This window comes from Euprymna scolopes, chromosome 37, assembly GCF_053919585.1.
Source record: "Euprymna scolopes isolate OS-2025 chromosome 37, ASM5391958v1, whole genome shotgun sequence".
Lineage (NCBI taxonomy): Eukaryota > Metazoa > Mollusca > Cephalopoda > Sepiida > Sepiolidae > Euprymna > Euprymna scolopes.
In genome coordinates, this window is record NC_136518.1 from 77,863,328 (window position 1) to 77,875,383 (window position 12,056).

Here is a 12,056-nt window from a genome sequence, read left to right on the forward strand (position 1 = left end):
AATTTTTATTAAATAAAACATTTTATTTAAAAAAAAGATAGGTTGAAACATTTAAAAAAAAGATTGTCAGGGCAATTTTTTAATGTAAAGTTAATGTTATAGATTATATTTAAAAAGAAAAAGTAAAATTTTTAATAAAAAAAAAATACTCACCAATGTTCGAGTCCCTGACTATCAGGCAGATAACACCAGCCCAGTTGGAACGTTTACCTCCAGCATCCTTATTAGTAGCATCATAACAAGAGTAGAAATAGGGACAGTAGAGATAGAAAGGGAATCACATAGAAGTTTTCCGACTGAGAAATCGGTATTTTCTTGCTCCTTTGTCAGAAACATCACTTATGAAAGATGACGACCGAAGGACAAAAAAAGGGGAGTGAGAGTTATGAGGCTGCCAAAAATGCATCCATAAGTGGTTTTTAATATTTTCCATTAGTCTGGTTTCCACATGAAAGCTTCTTTCTTAGAACTGCATGCCTGTGGAACTCTGTTCCGTCTGCCTGCTTCCCACCTGACTACAACCTGGATGTCTTCAAGTCCAACGTTAACAAATTCCTAATGAACCGCCACCTTAAGTAAACACTTCATTAAATCTCCACACTAACGTACTGTACTTGCAATAACCCTTATCCCTGAGTGGCTTCCGGGCCTTGATAAGCGGTGACCACCATGTAAAAAAAAAAAAAAGAAAAAAAAAACTTGTACTTAAAAAATACTTGTACCTAATATTAGTTTTCTTGGATATTTTTGTGGAAAAATTACAGATAATTTCCGCTTGCATGTTATTTATTATTCATTTTATCAAATTAACTTTGGCACATAGGGGAAAAATAAATAAAACAAAATTTTTTGCTTACACTTATAGAGAGACGAGAAAGATGTGAGAAATTTTGGATATACGATTACGTTTGTATCCAAATCACTCCTAAGCGAATCAAATTTTCCATCATTCTCAGTTCTGTTTTTAGTTTTCTTAATTCAGAGTGTCCGAATAAAATGTATACACTTTTCAAATGACCATAAAACCAACATTTATTAAAAGAAAGAAAAGTTTCATACATCAAAATGCTGTGAACAAATATAGAAACCAACTAATTATCGAAAGTGTTCAAATTATTGGCCATTGTGGTCCATGAACAGCTAACAACGTTCACTGATTGAATCGAAAACGTTCTTAATCAGTTCAATTAGTATGTTGATACATCTTCTTGCAATGGTTGCTTTCAACTTATTCATTGTAGCTCGTTTTGTGGGGAAGTGTTCCATCCTGCTGGAAGTGCCATTCTTTATTCATAAACATTTCTTAGGAACGTGGTATAGTGTATTCATGTAGAAAGTTGAGATAATTTTAAGAGTATATACATTTTATTGGGATAACCTATATATTATTTACATTAGACTTATGCCACTATGTCTTTATTTTAATTTTAATATTTTTTGTGAATATCATTTTATTTATTAATTTTTTTTTTTTTTTTCGTTATTAAAGCAACTTACTTGTAAAAGAAGATATAGTGGATTTTTTTTAATTTATTTTTCTCTTCATTATCTATTTTTTGGTGATATTAACTTAAGGAGGTCAACTCCTCATGAAGATAGAAAAAAAGGAAAAGTACACATCCAGTGTTGTTGATGGTTGCCGTAAAGTCTACATCAATATAGGTTGCATGATTAGCGCAAATTTGAAAAATTTAGTCATGTTTTTGAAAACATTATTGTTGCTTATTACGTTTCTGAAATTTTGAGATGAGAATTGATTATTCATTTGGATTCTTCAGACTACTGTTCTCATCTTGAGTATTATTTTTACAATGTTTCAGTCGATGTAAACTCTGACTTCAGATGTATTTTGTCCAAGTCTTGTTGAGAATCTGCACACAATTTCAAACAGAACCCTTTATTTACAAGAGTAGTGTGACCGGACATGCACGGCCCCAACAGATCGCCGACTCCCAACGTCGTGTATCGTGGATTTTTTCATTCGACTATTCCTCTTATGGCCGGATCGTCATTTTCTCGTTGGTGACTGTTGATGGGAATACACGCGTGGTTTCACAAAAGTAGAAATATAATAAATCGTGGAAAAAAGAAACGAAAAACACAAACGCCAATGTTCACATATAATTGACAATTGGACTTGTGTGTGTGTGTGTCTTCTCCCCGTTCTGTCGATGTTACGCTCCTCTCTATTTCTGTTTCACATTCAACTCTAAAAATTGTCCAACTCCCATCCGCCGCGAAGGGCATCTAGTTGTCGACTAACTGTCTCCTCTACATTGGTATCTAAGGTCGCCCCCCCCCTCCCCGCCCCGGCTACCAGAAGCTCCCTTTCCCTGTTTTATCTGTAGGTTTCTATTATCATGTCAAATCTAAAAAGCTCAATCTAGAAATACCTACAGATTCATTGTTTGCTACTTCCTATTTCTTTGTTTATTCTAAGCCATTTCCTATTCCTTTGTCTATTGCCCCCCTCTCAGCACTTAGTGACTCAAGTCCACTTCAGGTCCACTTAAGTATCACAGTATCATGACTGGTTAGAAGTCTTAAGTAATTTATGGTTGTATTTTTGATTATTTCCCCCACAAAGGATTGAACCATCATTCTCCAAGAATGTAACTTTTACCAACTGAATTTTACCAAGTACTTTATCCACTGCGCCACAAATCATTTTCTAAATTTTCAAATTAAACTTGTGAAATAATGTTTTCAAAGGTGTGACTAGGTCTCTCTATGAAGTACTTTTTTTTTGTTGTTGTTTTTCATTATTAGGCCAATGTCCTGCCTTATTAATAGTGAAGGAATGCTTCAAGCAACATTTGTGTTGGCAACTTTGGCTGGAGATGATTTCTCAAACAGTCAATTACCGCCTTCTGCGAAGCAAACAACTTCTCAAAATAAAACAAGGTAAGGAATTTCTATATATAAAAAAATTTCACCTTAAAATTCATAAAAATATATTATTGCTAAACATTTCTGTTTATTATGCCACGGTTTATTTTTTGTTTAAAAAAAAAATTTTTTTAATTTTCCAGTGTAAAATCTTTTCACTATAAACGCTCTGATCCCACTTGGCCCCAATTGATATGAATAGCTTTCATCTCAAAGAAGCTTCTTGTTTTGACAAACTTCTGGGTCTGACCTTTACTCATGACCTAAAATAGAAGATTTACGTCAAATCTGTTGCCAAGGTTGCTGAAAAAATGGTTGCATCATTTTACCGCTCCAAAACGTATCTAACTCCTGGCACAATTACCTGTGTAAGAGCCAGATACACCCTAAAATGGAGTACTGTCGACATATCTGGGTGAGAGCTATTCGAGGCTCCTATCCTGCCTTGACAAAGTTCAAAACCAGCTTCAAAACCTAATAGATGATGCACTTTTTTCTTCCATGCAACCTCTTTCTCACAGAACAGACATTGTAAGCCTGTCTTTGCTCTATCATTATTTTCATGGCAAGTACTCATCTGAGTTTCAATCTATGGTCGCCCCCGCCCCTCGCAAAACTTTCACGAAAAACACTCATCTAACTACAACAATCATCAACAGTTTCTCCTACTCACTGTCTGTGCCTAAATTTAAAGGCAAATTCCATGAACAAAGATTCTTTCCTAGAACTGCCCACCTGTGGAACTTTGTTCCGCTAACCTACTTTCTCGCTGATTGCAATATGGCCGTCTTCATGACCAATGTAGTTCTTGTTGAGCCCCCCCCTAAATAATCCATTTTTACCTCACTTCCACCACTAACTATTAATGCACTGTTGTATCAGTGACTACCACACACTCATTAATGCTTATCCTTAAGTGGTTTTCAGGCCTTGATAAGTGGTGACTCCCATGTAAAAAAAAAATTATATCAATCATTTTACAGAGTGGAGCGATAAAATTGTCGCCCTGGAAAAGACGCCATGATTCTATTTCTGTTTGATGAAAACCGGTTTTCTACTGGTTGGGTACACAACTGGCCAACTAGTAGATGGCCTGCAACAACAAAAAAATGGTTTTTATCAAACAGAAATGGACATGTGTACAAATCCCAAAAGTGATAGGAGCCTTCTATCATGTCTGAAAGTGACACGGTGTTCAATGAGCGGGATCGGAGATGCGCCGCTGTACAACTAATGCTCTCTACCGATCCAAGTTATGACAACAGGACCATTGCCAGCACCCTCAAAATGCAAATCTAAATAGTTCAACGTTTGAGGGCACACCTTAACAGAGGTTCTGGCCACGGTTATGGTCTTTGGTGTGGTTTCAAGTGAGGACCATATCATGTCACCTCACATCTTCGAAGTCGGCTTGAAACTCAACCCCAAAGTATACCTGGATGTGCTGAAGAGTGTGGTGATCCTCTGGTGCAATTAGGTGGCCACTGGCAGACTTTGGCTGTGACAGCAGGATTTGATGCTGGCCCACGTCCAAAGAGACTCAGGCTTGGCTTCAAAAAGAGTGCTACGACTTTGTACCCTTCTCTCACTGCCCCCGTCCTCCCCCAACCTGAACCCGCTGGACTATTTCATTTGGTCATACATCGAGAACATCACCAAAATGACCTCCCACAACACCAAATCCAGCCTGATCGCTGCCATCCGCCGAGTATTCACCAAGCTCCTGCCGACACTTGTAGAAAAGACATACTCCCAATTCCAGACACATATAAAGGTGGTGATTGAGGCTGAAGGCAGCTACATTGAATAGATGTCAGCTCTGTTACATAATCAAGTTACCTGAATTGAGTTTTTCAATAAAAGTTTTAGAATAAATTTGTAATGTTGTTTTCTTTAGGACGACAAATTTATCGTTTCACTGTGTACATACTTTATTTTGTGCATGTCAAGAATTCTTTTTCTCCCAGATTTAAAAAATAAAATGCCAGCATCCAATTTTTGCATGCACAAAAACAAACATGACAACCAGTGAAAACAATAGGTAATTATATTGCATAATAAAAATTTTAATATCATAGAAACTACTTATCGGCAACAATTTTAAATGTGATAAGACTTTTGAACAAGAGAGAAGGCATTATCCTTTGAGTGCCTGTAAATTAATGTCTGTTGTTTCCAACTGAAAAAAAAAGCAAGTTGAATTCTTTCCTTGTCTTTGTTTCCTTTGCGACTGTCTGCATGCAACATGTGGGTCCACTTGTTGACATGTAACAACTATGTTACAGTAGTAGACGATGGTGTATGTGAGAATGTAGATGAGAGTTTCGCAATTTGTGTAGTAACAAAAATGGCGACCACTGAAGACCATTATAGAATACATTGGATAATAAAGGCCTTAATATCATAAAAACTACGCCTGAGACTATTTTAAATATGATATTTGTTCAAAACAGAGCCGAATACTCCTAAAAATCAAATTTTAAAAGGTAAGTCTTAAAGTGGTACCATATTACACTTTGACCCGAGACTTTTCAACAAAAATATTAAAACCAAATTTTTTAATGGCCGGCATTTTATTTTTTAAAACTCACTATTCCAATCCACTGTGCCGCATTTTGAGGAACAAGTTCCTCAAAATGAGGCACTCTGGATTGATATTTTTATTTAAAAAAAAAAAAGAAAATTGTATTTGGTCTAAATACTTTTATTAAATTTTTTGTAAATATATATATATATATATATATATATATATATACAGGAATTATTCAGTCAGAATATTTTTATCCAATAAACAATGCTTTAAGCAAACTATGACATACTTCTTATATATATAAAACGCACTCTATATAAAAAATAAATCTTGGTCACAAAAGTTTGAACAAGTCTGTTATTTTATATTTGTTTTATGGAGGCCATGCATGTGTGTGAAGGTCAAGGTCAGAACGGTGCTAATCAAAATCTCTCCTTTTGTTTTTCTTGGTTGATTGGGGTCCTTATTCTTGTCTTGATCCTTGAGTTGATTTTTGTGAATTCCAGGAGATCCAGTCATAATAAGAACACGAATGCAGACGACTCGGTCCTTGTGGAATGGGATGATATGACGATGGCAGAAGTGGAAGAGATGAGTCTTGTTGAAGCTTCCGTTAGCCGCATACAATATCCTCCGGCAGAACTGAGACCACAGACAAGCTCCAAGAATAACCAAAAGCTTAACGTTAATAAGGACAATAGTAAAAGAGACAAAAGACTCAAGGAAAAAGCAGAATCCGATGAGGATTATAATAGTCCTGTTATAGCTATACAGGTAAAAAAAAAAAATGTTATTTTTTTTTGTTACAGAAGATTTATATCATTTCGAGGTTGCTTTTTTTCATAGAAATTAATTTTTTTTAACCTCTTATTACCATTAAATGTAAAAAAAAAAAAATTTTTCCAGCCAGACTACGTACTAACTAAAGGGCAGTAACTCATTTTTTTAACCAAGGAGTTAATCCTTTATGTCTAATGACTTGTCTGTGTATATGTCCAGAGAGAGAAATGGGCTGGGCGGCGAAAAAGTAAGGGTGGTGGGAGAGAGGGTAGTAAACCTGGGAAGGAAGAGGACAGAGAGGAAGATAAACGGATAGAATGATAGAGGTTTTAATAGAAATATGTTACACTTTTGTCCTGCATAACACCAGGTAGCCATGTTAGTTTTATAATATAGAATCTAGACCAACCTGGCATAGTTTGGAAAATTTTTTTCGTTCATACATTTTGAAAGCTATACATAAAAGTAAGGAAAATTTTAGGCTGTACAGTTTTTTATTTATATGAATATCAGATTAATATGAGTGGTGCTTCGAAAGTAATGATTCCTATTGTTTTATTCCGTCCGAATGGATCAGAAGGGATTGCAAACTGCATTGTTATCATGACTGAACTTATGCATTCCTGACCTGAAAGTTTAATCTTTCTGTTCTAGCTATTGATTTTGTGAGACTCTTTAAGAAAGCAAACCCTGTCATGGACATGCATCAGAAGCAGAGATGTATCATTAAATTCTTCCACGTAGAAAAAATTGTACCGATCAACATTTACCGGTGACTGTTGAACGTTTACAAAGCTGATGCAGTTGATGTCAGCATCGTTAGGAGATAGGTTAGTCAGTTTCAGAGTGGCGGCAGATATGAGTGACAAAGCGTGTTTTGGACTTTTATGACCAAGGGATCAAAAGAGGCTGGCAAATGTGAAAAGGTTGGAGGTTACATTGAATTAATTGTTGCGAAAATAACACTAAAGATGAGAACAGTAATCAGAAGAAATCCAAATGATGTAAATGATCCTCATCTCAAAAAATTCAGCGACGTAAAACACGTGAATTATTTGGATTGTTTGGGCTACCGTTGGTTGTTATCCTTACAACATTTCAGCCGATGTAGCCTCCAAAGTTCTTAATATGCATCATGACAATCTTATTGGACAAAAGAATACATGCATTCTATACACCAATCACCAATAAAAATCTTTGTCAAGCTACGTTTAAAGACGGTCAGAGATTACATTGACTGAAATGTTGTGAAAACAACACTCAAGATGAGAACAGTAGTCCGAAGGATCCAAATGATACAGAAGAAATTTATTAAAACGCCTTCTGAATTTGTTGTTCTTTTTAATTGAGCTGATGGACTTTGACAAAATAATAAGTGACTTTATTTCTACAAAAGCTTGCAAAGTCGAAATTCAAATAGATCACAACGTTTCAGTCGATATAAACTCCGACCTTCTTTAGGAGTCGAACTCGAAAATCTTTCTATCAAACTCAAGAGTCTACATAGAATTCGACACTAACTTCTACTAAGGTTGCTTCTTTCTCCTTCTTGTCCCGATCATTATTTAGAGATGAAAATACTATTTGAAACTGAAGCTTGACAGACAAAGCCTCTCTTAAGAGACTTGAGGACACATAAATAAAACAAATAAGTTGTTAATCGATTGTCCATTACACATTTAACCAATGCAAATAGCATTCTCTCATTTCAATCAGCTATGATAGGGACAGGGCAGAAGTCCGAAGTAATTTTCAATTGTATTTTGAGTGTCACTCGTACTGAGGATTGAACCATCAAGCCCCAGAAGAGTGTAACTTTACGACTGAATTTTACCAAGTACGTTATCCACTATGTAACATGTCTTTGTTGTAACATGATATCGGTTTAGTAATTTAACCAATAAGTATACAAAGCAAAATAAAACTGGCATTACTTATTTGTCATTCCAGCCATGTATAAATATACGAGCACCAAACATAGACATGAACAGCAGAGAAACACAAGAAAATTCTGCTCGCAGAGAAGAGTCAGAGGAAGAGGAGGATGACTTCATACCAGGAACTCCACCAAGTAAAAAGGTGAGTCTTCGAATTTTTAAAGACAAAAAAAAGAATAAAAGAAAACTGTATTTCAAAGATTTATTTAAATAATGAAAAATAAAATTTCAGATGATATGTTATATGATTTCAGATAATATGTTATTTACTTGTTTTTTGTTTTTTTACTAAGAAACAATCACCACTTATTAAAACCAAAAGCCACTTGAGGATAAAGGTTAATGAGATGCAACGGTTGTCCGGACCCAGTCCAAATATTTGTGTGAACAGATGCTTGTTTACATTGGTGATTTTTTTTTTTTTAAACCAACACATTTCAGGTGAAAATATTATTATGTACTTATGTGCCATGTTGAAATTAGTACAGATTCCAAAAATGACAAAAAATGATCCAGTATATAAATATTTACAAAATGAATGAAAATTATCAAGTTTCGTGATTTATTGAGCGTTACCATATTTTTAAATGTTGGAGAGTTCACAATATCCAGGGGAGGTAACTGCAATCAATAATTTTGACTAAATAAATGCGCACCACTATTTTTAAACACAATATCTGGGAACGTATTTGTGGCTGATCTTTTATTTTAAAAACTTACTTTTAGCACTGAATCGTTTTTCATATTTTTTAGAATTTATACTAATTGTGAAATGACACTTTACATATGTAATAATGTTTCCGCCTGAAATGCGTTGGTTTAAAATATCACCACTGTAAACAAGCACTTGCGGACGTTTCATGGTAAGAATATGTTGCCATTAGATTTAAAGATGACCAGGTTTTAATCAGCAGGGAAGCAGTCTCATGACAATGTGTTCCACAGAAAGAAAGTCCTTGCAAAGAAGCTCTGTTTGTAAAAAATTCTGCTCAACACAGAAAGAAAGGAAAACTTTTTTCGTTGTTGTAGGTAGACGAGTTCTTGCTGTGAATGTCTCACAAGAAAAACCTAAGATTGAAACTTAGTCCATGGAAATAAGCGAAAATTGCTAGTCTCTCTCTACTTTTCTACTCTATCATTATTTCCACAGAGGCTGGACAACTGAGCTCCCCCCTCCAACCTTGTAAGACATTCACAGCAAGAACTTATCTTTTTACCACAACAGTGAAAACCTTTCCTTTCTTTCTCCATGTGCCTAGAATCAGGTTGTATTGTCATGAACAGAGTTTCTTTCCAAGGGTTTCCCATCTGCGAAACACATTACTATTAGACTTTTTCCCTGCAGACTACAACATGGTCATCTTCAAATCCAATGTCAGTGAATACTTATCATAAACTGTTCTCATAAGTAATTCAATTTTGCTCATTCTATGATTATCAGTCGTCTCATAATATTCTTCATCAACCAACTGACAAGCCATTCATCTTGTTAACCCTTATTCTCAAGAGACTTTAAAAAGAAATTGAAATTTAGGGAATCTTGATTAATTGGTGTCTAATGATTACAGATCAAATTTAATGCAAATCTGATGTGACATTTATTTCTCTCTCATAGTTAGAAATGTGACACAAGAGTCAGAAGGTCAGCGTCCCTAAGAAGGAGCACTCTAACTTGAAAAAAAAAATGCTTGGTCAGCCCTGTCATCCTCCCCCATTAGGGGCGCCTGAGGCAATTAGCAATGAACTAACCCCTTCTCAAAGAGAAAAGGCAAAGCCTGGAAGGGTGGACCTCCTAGAACTGCACAGGATCTGTATTTTTCGCAATCAGCATGAAAAAAGGTCACTACAAGAATGGTCTAGACTCTGTTGATTTTGGTGCTGAGGTAAAACCTTCACTGGCATCACTCAAATAAGAGATTGTGCCTTTAAAATATGCTAAAGAAACTGAGATTTGGTGAATATTTATTAATTGATATCTAATATTTCTAGTATTTATTTTGTTCAAATGCCACAAAAATCTGAATTTTTTACTGGAGCTTCCGTCTGCTTTTTACTGCCTTTGTATAAAACTATATTAAACTCAATATTGTCCACATTACTACCCTTTAGGCCTAGCAGCTGTGTTTCAACATTCAAAATGATCGGTTAATTAGTTTAGGAGTGAATCCTGTACATGCAAATATACAAAAAGACTTTTGTACATTCATTCTTTTTACGGACTATTATCCTCATCTTCATAGTTGTTATTGTTTCATCACATTTCGGCCAACTTATCCTTTGGCCTTCTTCAGGTGATTAACCACGACAGGATAGAAATACTGAGTCTTGTAACTGTATCCCCAGTAATTACCGCCTTCCATAGTTGTTGTTGTCTCGCCACGTTTTAGCCAACTAATCTTTTGAGAGTGAGTTGGCAAAACAACAACTATGAAGATGCAACATAAAGATGAGGATAACTGTCTTCAAAAAATGAATCAATGCAAAAATTAATGCACCCATCTCAAAGGATTCAAAAAAATAAAATAATAAGATTTTTGTAGGTACATAAGTTTTAATAAACGCTTAAATAATATTATCAATAGTTAAGGTATTAACAACCGTCTGTGCAAACAAAAAGAGCACACCTAAAAGTTGGATATCTTCGTACCATTGCCTCATTTTTTTTTCTAATTTTTTTTGTTTTTGTTTTATTTGTCATTTTTTACCCTTGATTATTATGGTCTTTTGATTGCGTTTTGAATTGACATTTCTCCTGTCGCACAATTATGTTGAAAAGTCCAAAAGATATCTAAGTAACCTTTATTATTATTATTATTTCTGATGCACCCTTGTTCACTTTGTTTATTATGAGGTTTTAAAGTATCGCTTTCTAGTAAAGAAATAATGAATATCTTTTCAAAGTGATTCATTTTTGTTTCATGCGACTTTCTTTGGATTTTTAAAACTAAAATAATTTACTCCAACCATTAATAATAGCATTACACCCAGTATTATTTAAATAGTACTTGTAAAGTTTAATCAAGACATTAAAAATTAAAAATATCGAAAAAAAAATGTTTAAATTGTACATATCTGTTATGGAATGAAGTTCTCTGAAAAAAAATTTCACTTAATTTCATTAAGTAGGTTTTTTTTTTTTTTTTTTTTTACAGCGAAAAAACAATTTGTTATGATATAAATGAAAGGTTCGATTTTTAGGAAGAAAAGCTAGTATTAACGATGGGGAAGGAGTATCAGTGCTTTAAACAGAGTTATCTCCTCGTGACATGTTCAAAAAATTCAAAGATGTCTACCTTCAACATGCTGTCATAAAAACATGTTTTTCCGCTGTAAAAAAAAACTACTCAATCAAATTAAGTGAAATTTTTTTTCTGAGATCTTCAGTTCAAAACGGATATATACAATATAACCTATTTTTGATATTTTCATTTTTTAATGTCTTGATTAAACTATACAAGTATCATTTAAATATACACTGCATGTCAAATTATTAACGAGATAACATTTTTCTACCAGTTTCAGAAACTTACCGGTAGTTTCGTATCAAAAGCTTCGGAAACATTGGTAATGCCGAACTGCACATATTGTGAAATTTTCGTACTGTTCTGCGCAATGTAAACAAGTTACCATTGTAATTGCTGAATCCACGATATTTGAGGTGTGTCAAATTATTAACAAGGCAGTTTGTTTCATCAATAAAATGGGCCGTAAAGGTGGTTTGAGTAGTTCTGAAAAGCGTACTATTACAGAACAGCTAGCAAAAGGTAAAACTACCCTCGAAATATGATAGGAAGGTACCGTCAAACTGTGAAGAACTTTGTCAAGGACCCTACAAAGGTAGGTAGGGGGGGGGGGCTGATAAAAGTAAATCTAGAGTTGTTTCACGCCGTTCTCTACTCCAATTTAAACGTGAAGTTGTT

General features: G+C 34.6%; 1 protein-coding gene across 1 annotated transcript in view; it reads left to right on the top strand.

Moving 5' to 3' along the window:
• The window catches only part of LOC145261231 (cell cycle checkpoint control protein RAD9A-like), a 56,533-nt gene that overhangs the window by 38,519 nt on the left and 5,958 nt on the right, over nt 1-12,056 (top strand). The window contains exons 9-11 of the mRNA XM_080119601.1: nt 2,770-2,904; nt 5,926-6,193; nt 8,150-8,278. Of these exons, the coding sequence (XP_079975727.1) occupies nt 2,770-2,904; nt 5,926-6,193; nt 8,150-8,278 (532 nt within the window). The remainder of the gene's footprint in view (nt 1-2,769; nt 2,905-5,925; nt 6,194-8,149; nt 8,279-12,056) is intronic.